This window comes from Trachurus japonicus, chromosome 11 (genome assembly GCF_045865225.1).
Source record: "Trachurus japonicus isolate A0001 chromosome 11, Traja_1.0".
In the NCBI taxonomy this organism is placed as follows: Eukaryota; Metazoa; Chordata; class Actinopteri; order Carangiformes; family Carangidae; genus Trachurus; species Trachurus japonicus.
This window is the reverse complement of record NC_140917.1, coordinates 20364030-20372417: the sequence shown is the minus strand read 5'-3', so window position 1 is coordinate 20372417 and position 8388 is coordinate 20364030. Positions and strand designations below refer to the sequence as shown.

General features: G+C 45.9%; 1 protein-coding gene across 1 annotated transcript; it reads right to left on the bottom strand.

The window, feature by feature from the left end:
- Positions 1–386: 386 nt before the first annotated feature.
- hey1 (hes-related family bHLH transcription factor with YRPW motif 1) lies at positions 387–3328 on the bottom strand. The gene is made up of 5 exons (XM_085791638.1): positions 3154–3328; positions 2860–2935; positions 2667–2750; positions 2464–2545; positions 387–2159 (listed from the first exon to the last, which is right to left on the bottom strand). Exons 1-5 carry the CDS (start codon positions 3237–3239, stop codon positions 1498–1500), a joined length of 990 nt encoding a protein of 329 aa, XP_085647764.1. The 5' UTR covers positions 3240–3328; the 3' UTR covers positions 387–1497.
- Between the last annotated feature and the right edge of the window lie 5060 nt (positions 3329–8388).

Sequence of the window (8388 nt, the reverse complement as noted above, 5' to 3'; positions counted from 1 at the left end):
CTTTCTTCCCTCCATCTCCTACTCTCTGCTCAATCCCTCCTTCCTCTGCTTCTTCATCCTCTTCCAACCTTCCCTCCCTCCCTCTTTCCTCCTCCTCTAGTTCCCACGGAGCGCATGGGGCCAGCCAGGCTGCTATTGTCCAGGATATCCCCTCCTTGTTAATGGTTTCCTGTGCACACACAGAGGGCTGCTGAGAGAAACAAGCAGCCTCATCTGATACCAGGCGTCGCCACGTACTGCGAGTGCACACACACACACACACACACACATTATGCACACATGAAAACAACTACGGTGCATGACCACAACAATACATTCAGACACTCTTGGACAAACAGACATGCAAATGCTCACATAAGAAGAACACACACTGATAGAGCCACAGGTGATTTATCAGAAGTTTTTTATTACAGGGAAGTTGTCATCACGACCAGCAACAACTTTGAAAAGCTGAAAAGTCTGATTTGTCAGTGCTCGCTTGTGTTTTGTAAAACCATGAAATATACAAACTCAGAGTGATGCTTATCAGGAGAGCCACAAACATCAGGGGGGAAGCAATGAGTTAGAATTTCTAAATGTCTCTAAAGAGAATAACGATGAAAACAAAACAGTTCTGCCTTGTTTTACTGCTTTAACTGCTTTAAATGGATAAAGCATGACTCCCTCTTTGTAAATATTGATTGACAACGCTGCTCTGCTGAGCAAACACAAGAGACAAGGTCATAAAAATCCTCCTAACATCATTTACATAAGAAAAAACTGGAAAAGCTGGTAAAAACAGGTAAAACATGTGTGAAGCGTTGATTGTTAAGAAGAATTTACTGTAGAGAGGAAACATAACTTGAGGAAGTAAGCTTAAACAATAGAGCGCCATCTGAACATCAAGAGGTTGTGGGTAAATCATGGTTAAGTTTATTTCAACCAAGCTGGTAGCTAACTTCTGTTCCCAGTATTTAGTCAAACAAACACCTGGTTTCGGTTATTCCACCCCATAAAATGCTGTAAAAAGGGGGTGACTCTACCACCTCCAGCCCTCCTTTCACACCACCCTCTCTCTGTATAACCAGGGCATCAACACTGGGTGTTTCAGCTCGGGTGGGGAGGGGGGAACAAAGGGGGGGACAGTTTCGCCCAGGAACTTGACGGACGGCAACTGCTTGACCATCTGGAAAAGCCATTCCTGATAGGCTGACAGCAGTGGGTGAAAACTTCTAAAGGGGTGGGCAGGAACACAGACCAATCAACACAATAAATCACTTGTGCTGCTTTTTTAGTCGTGGTCTCCCTCCTCGCCGTTTTCTCGTCTATACAAAACACAATACGTTAGCAAGAAAATACAAATCCTATAGCTAGGCATATCCTCTGTGGGATGTCAACATCATAGAAAAAATAGTACTTTCTTAGAAGGGAAAATAAAAAGTCTTGTTCTTGACAGTCCAGCTCAGCTGGGTAGTGAGTAGAGTCTATACGCAGGCTGTGTCGAGGTGCTCACTTCAGTCAGAAAGCTCCTATCTCCATCCCCCAGGGTCTGTAGGGTTTCCCCACGCTGGATGTCGGGGCCGGGGGGCTGATGGTGGCGGCGGGAGAGATGAGGGGGAAGGCGCTGAAGGGGAAAGGGAACGCCGAGAGGGAGGAGAGGAGGGGAGGGGAGAGCTTGGATGCTGACGAGGGAACCAGGGCGTGGTGCAGGACGGTGGTGGGAGCGGCGGTCGTTGGGGGGACGCGGATCGGGCCTTGGTCCGAGTGGGGGGTGGCGTTGCTGCTGCGCCTGTGAGTCTCTGCGGCCGACGAGGACGAGGACGACGAAGAGGAGGACGAGGTGGACGAGGTGGACGCGGACGACAGAGGGGTCTGCGGGCTGCTGGTGGTGCTGCGGGGTAAAGGTGCCAACGGTGCCCCCTGCTGGTGCTGGAGGAGGAGGGGGTGGGCGAGGTGGGCAGGGGGGGATCCAAACGCAGACCCCCAGGCCAGGTGGCTGAGGCCGGAGTGAGCCTCCCGCTGGCTGGCGTAGTTGTTGAGGTGGGAGACCAGGCGGATGCGCAGAGGGTCCGTGCTGTCCAAGCCCTCGATGATGCTGAGATAGCGGGCCGTCTCCGCCAGACACTCCCTGAAGCCCAGGCCGCGGTAGTCCATCGCCAGGGCATGGGCGTCAAAGTAACCTGAGGGGAGAGCAAGACGACAGCTGATTAGTTACAGAGTCAGCTGATGTGCAAGTTTGTCCAAAACAAGTTTGTCCAGATTGGAAGGAGCTCTGACATGAATCAATATGCCCTCGGCTCTGGAAGCCTGACAGAGTAAATAAAGTAAGATTTTATTTGCCAGGTCTGTTGGAAAAAAACATTTTCATGATTCAGTCATAACCTTCTTTCTTAAATTTTCATGGAAACCAATTGGAAACTATTTCATGTCCAGATTTTTTATCCCCAGTGTGTCAATGCAACAAGTGTGGGGTGTTTTATTCACCTTTGCCTCCAGCTGCATGAAGCATCTTCAGATGATCAACAGTCATCTGCAGAATCTCTGCTTTCTCCAGTTTGGCTGAGCCCTTTAATGTGAAAGGGAGAGAAAAGGGATCAAATTAGATACAAACCAGATGGTTACATTATGGACAAAGTGTTTTTTTTTATGTTTGCTGGTACAAATATTACACATCTGTTTGTTCTCACCTGTTTCTCAAAGGCGCTGGGGACCAGCCTGCGGAGCTCGCTCAGACTGTTGTTGATCCGGTCCCGGCGCCGTTTCTCAATGATCTGAGGAGACACATCAAACGTCCTTTAGATATTTACAGAATAGTAGCGTATGAAGAATCAAATGGATTCCTTTTTTTCCTTGGTAAATATATTAATAAGATTCACTTACCCCTCGACGTCTCTTTCTCGCCTGCACCTGAGTTGATGTTGTGGGAGACATGGAGCCGAGAGGAGAGCTCATGTCCCTAAAAGAGGTGAGAAAAAGCGAAGATTTCAGTTGCAATCTTGACTTTAGGTTTCATTAAAAAAAAAAAAAAAAACATAAAAAAAAAACATAAATCGTATGGTAGTTCATTTTTACAGCCGTGTTGCGCACTTCACTATCCTCTAACCTGAATCTCATAAAGAAAAGAAAAAAAAGTGAAAAAAAAAACAAACAGAGCCAATTAAACTCCAAACTTACCCATTTTCATCTGCGCTCTCCTTCTCCACCTCTATAGTCTCATCCAGCTCGCTGTCCGAGGAGCTAAAGTCGTGATTCCTCTTCATTTTCAATGGTCCACAATAGTCCCTCAGTGTGTTCAGTCCTTGTCTGCCAGACGTGCGTCTGTCCAGGTTTGCCCGCAGCGCCTCCGTTTGAAGCGCGCAGCTTTCCCACGGTGTCATTTCAACGCTGCTGTCGGCCAATAGGGGCGGGGACCGGGACAAATCCAGCCAATGGCGAAGCGGCCGTGGGTTTGACTGACAGCGCAGTTGGCCCAAGCACATCCCGGTGCGCTTTGACAAAATCTGAGAGGAGGAAAAATATAAAGAGAGCTCACTCTGTGGGTGTTTCGGAAGAACAATTTATGCCTGAGGTTTGGTCTCAATGAAACCCAAAACACAACCATAACTCATTCTTAAAATACACTGTACTATCTGATGGAGCTATAAAACTTATTTATGAACGTAGGCCCTATCTTAAAGACGTCTTTGTTTCTACAGAAATGTTTTTCTCCCTTTTAATTTAGTTCATCAGGGTCCAGACTGCAGCTGTCCCGGGGTTTATTTTATCACGTTACACATTCCAGGTCATTTCTGGACATTTTAAGTAGGCCTACTTGCTACTTCTTGAGAGTTGAGATTCCTGAGCCGAGAAGCAGCAGCTCAGAGACTCCACCCGCTGATGAAGCTCATGTAACAAGATCAAAAGCTCCGACTGCTGCGTGAGCCCTGTTGCGAGTGAGTGAGCGAGCGAGCGAGCGAGTGAGTGAGTGAGTGGGGCAGTTTTGTCAACTAGCTACTGTTTCCGAGGTCACGACCTTTCACCCTCTAACTTTTTCTTTTTTTTTTAAACATCTTCATCCCTCTTTGACTCTTTGGTCCTCCGTTTTGGGGGCAGGGTTTGGAGTGACTGCTCTTCAAAACCGTAGAAGATCTTTGGCAGAAACTTTGACAGCGGTCCAATGGACTTTCGGTCCGTGACTGCCCTCCTCTCCCCCTCTCCCCTCTCTCCCTTCCACTCCCTCCCTCCCTCCTCCTCCTCCTCCGCCCCCTCCTCCTCCTCCTCCTCCTCCTCCCCCGTGTGTGTCCCGGTGGTGATGAGGAGTGGCTGGCCGGCTGTCAGCACGCGCTGGCCGTGGGAAAGTTCCCTAACCGGCGCTGATAACCAATCAGAGGCCGACGGCCGTCTCCGGCGCTGGAATGAATGGAGCAATTGGTCGGGGCGACGGGCGGTCTGCGAGCGAGCGTGTGAACCTGTAATCCAATACTAACTCAGCCCGGGGAGGAGAGACAGGGAGCAGTGCCGCAACCAGAGGAAGCCACCGAGTCTAATCTTACCCCACAGAGAGACCTCATGCACGGTAAAGACGCTGTGGGGACTTCAAGGACTTCAACAAAAGGCCATAATGCAATCAAAGCCGTCTTCGTCCCCTTCTTCTCCCTGGAGTTTCCACATCATCATCACCACCACAAGACCGGCGGCTCCTATAATAGTCAGACACCCCCCCCCCACACACCCAAATAATGTGACGGAGCCGCCGGTGTGTGTTTGTATACATGGAGAGCTCGTGTTACTGCTGCATGTGGAGCTGCAGCTCTTCAGTGGAGGGTCTCCTGCAGGGGCTGCACGGTGGCACGTTTAAACAGCACACTGCCATTTATTAGAGAGAAGCTGCACGAGATAAGAGGTTACAGTCACCTTTGTGCATTAACAAGTCGATTTTGTTATTGTAGCATATGTAGCATAGGCTACAGTGGTGAAAGTGAGGACGATTACTCAAGCCTAGTGTCATTTTGCACTCCAGTATTTCTATTTTGCTTTTACTTTCTATACTTCAAAGGAGGCAAATGTTATAGTTTTCACTAAGCTATAGTCACAAGTAATAATAATAATCATATGTTAATTTCACATTAACATATGATCCATTTATTAATGATAGCAGGTATAATTACCTTACCCAAGTACTTTTACTTTCACTTGAGTCTGTAGTAATACTTTTAATGGAGTATTTTGATATTGTGGAATACAGTTAAAGATAACTCATAGTTGCTTTTAAAGGCAATTTTATAGATTTTTCAAACTTTAATTCACAAATGTCAGTTTTACAAAGACACCCCCAGACCTATAGATCACACATCACATAATAACTGATATTATAATTCCTAATTAAAGACGTGAAGTTACCACCAGAAAAGATAATTCATTCATCAAATTAAAACGTGACTTTAATTTAAACTGAACTGTAATTGCAGAGCATGATGTTGGTCACTGACAAATATTTTTAAAAGCCAGTCATATAAAAAGTCAGTTTCATTTCAAAGACGTGAAGCCTTGTTAGCGTTGTTTTCATTGTTTTCAAACCGCTCCTTACTGGCAGCACGCTGACAGTTGGTCCACCCTTAAAAAAAAAACTGTCTGAAAGGAAAAATTATGTTTTATAATATCATGAAGGTCACTTTAAAAAAAACAACATAATGCATCCTGTGAAACATCCCCTCCAGCAACAAAACTTAAAATGTGGCAAGGAAATATGCACTTTGTAATTGAGGAAACATAAAACCATGATTCATCACACATGAAAAACAATATTGCAATGTGAATTTTTTATTTTTTTTTAAAGCAGCCGCCATTCCTTTAATTGGGCTGTTTTTTCTCTTGTGCTAATAAAGATAAAACAGAAAGTACTAAATTATGGATCAGTCAGTACAAACAAACAAAAACGCACACACACTCACACACACACACACGCACATGCAGGCTGTAATATGACGATCCTTATCAGTGGGAGCTGAAAGCAACCGAAGGCGTAATAGTCATCACAGAGAGGAGGCTGCCTCTGTTGGTTCATGTGAATGAGAGGAAGCACTTAGGATTGTTTTCATCTTATTGTTGTACAAGGTTACACAGACACACAGATGCACTCACACATTCATCGAAAGGTTTATTGGTGATCTGTGTGTGTGTGTGTGTGTGTTGGGGGGGTGGGGGAGTGTGTGGGAGCTGCGTTCACACACGTTCGACTTCATGCAACCTGAAGCCTTTGTCACAATAAACACAGGTGTGCGTCCACATTAAGTTTCTGACTCTATGTGTGTGTGTGTGTGTGTAACTGGGGGGAATCGGAGGGGGGGTGGAGAGGATGGGGGGGGGGGGGGGGGTGAGCCCTCTTGTTGTATTTCAAGTTCACCCAGAGTTCCCACGCTGTTATTTTCTGCCCGGCTGTCTTTGTTCTACCGGTCTCATCACATGTTGTGATTAGTAGGGCCTTTCAGGGGCCGCCCTTTGAAGGTGAGGGCCCGCAACACGACATCATCAAATCCCCACCCTCCTCCTCCTCCTCCACACCCCTCCTCCTCCTCCTCCTCTCCCGCTGCAAATCAGGCCACCAAACTGAAATCACACAGAGGGCCAAAACAATCAAGGGTTGCAGTGACGGTTCACTTCCATTGCTCTCTCTCTCTCTGCTCGTGTATTCTTTTCTCCTCTTCTTTCATGTCTAATTTCCTGTTTTCACATATTTTCCTCTGTCTTGTTTTGCTGGATTCAATCCTCCTTCTGTCCTCTCCCCCCCACCCCCCTTCTCATCACTACTTCGCTGTGAGACTTGAGCTCAAAGGAAATTTTGCCTCTCCAGAGCCTCTCATGCCAAATCCTATCAAACACCATGTATTGATACATATGGTTAAAGGTCACTTCCAAAGGGAGACATTTATGCAAGAATTGAACATCATTGACCAGAAAATTGTATGTTTCTACATATCAAAAACCAAGTTTTGAATATCCATGTATTAGTAAGCCACAAGTGTGTTTTTTGCAGCAATAACATGCCGTACACGCAGACATAACTTGGGTCTAAAAGGAAATGGAGATGGTCGGAGTTCTGTGTGCACGGCGCTCTGGCTTTCAAGTTGTTTTGAAGGGGGATTTCACCAATAAATTCACCTCTGTGCTGTAGGGCCACAGTCCACAGTACTTACATTAAGTGTAATTACTTCAGCGGCACATATTTACACAGTGGTCCACATGTCGTCAGGTGTTTAGTTGTATCACCTTGTTTGGATTTGATTTCCTGCACAGAGCTCGTGTGGCTCTACATGACTGCAGTGGGTGTACATTAAGCTCCACTGCAGCGCTGACAGAGTGACGTTGATAAATGGTGTTGATATCAAGTTCAGGAACTCTTAGTTACTCCTTAACCAAACAAAGCCAGGCTAAACTGTTAACTGCTACGTCCCTGATGGTGATGACTGAGTCATAAAGAGACGTGGAATTTCTCATTTGCCACCCGTGCGTCATTAAGAACCATTGATTTTGCAGAAATAATATTAATAGATGCAACAAATGTCACTTGTAAATAAATGTGCAGCGTGGTAGATTAAGCCGGTTATATGGTCGTGTCTGCAGACATAAGTAGAACCATACAACTTTTGAACTCGCATTGATATAATAAGACACACAACTGTCCCATCAGGAAGGGAGGAGGTCACATCCACAGCCCGTCCGTCTGCGGTACGGTTTAGGCAACAAAAGGACTTTGGTCACGGTTAGAAGAAGATCATGGTTTTGGTTTAAATGTTGTCTCTGCACTCACTGTGACCTCAGTCTGTATTAAAACACAAACCTTAAGCAAATGCCATGAGTTTAATAAAGCTGTCATCACTATGTGTGCTGCAGGATCAGACTTTAAGTTGAAAATAAAACTTTTTACAAACGCATTCAGTATCAACATATTTGCAACTTCTAAAATACGTTGATAAATATTTCCATATTACATTATGGAAAATATAACCTGGTATTAGTTACATAGACGTATCAAAATGTAGTTCCCATTAAGTTTGGCACTTTAGCTGTGTAGGCTGAGTGCTTGCCTGTGATTGGCCTCTGGTTGTGATGTCACAATGTTAGGCGCATCCATCCGATTAAAGTTCCTAAAAGTAAATCACACTTCTGCGTTGAGAGTGACTTTAAGTATTTCTTTTAAGCTAAAGCAAGCGGTGCAGTTGCTGGAGGTGTGACCCTCAGTGAGTCATGTAGAGACACTGAGAGTTGCGGCGTCTGCAGGTTAGGCCGCAGACAGATGTTCGTCCGCTCCAAACAATACGTCGAGCCGCTCTCTGGTGAAACCCTGCGGAGGGCGAGCCTTGTTATTGTTTATAAATAGAGCTGTGTGGAGCACTGAGGAAGGCTAACTTTGTTTCCCCTGACAGGGAGAGG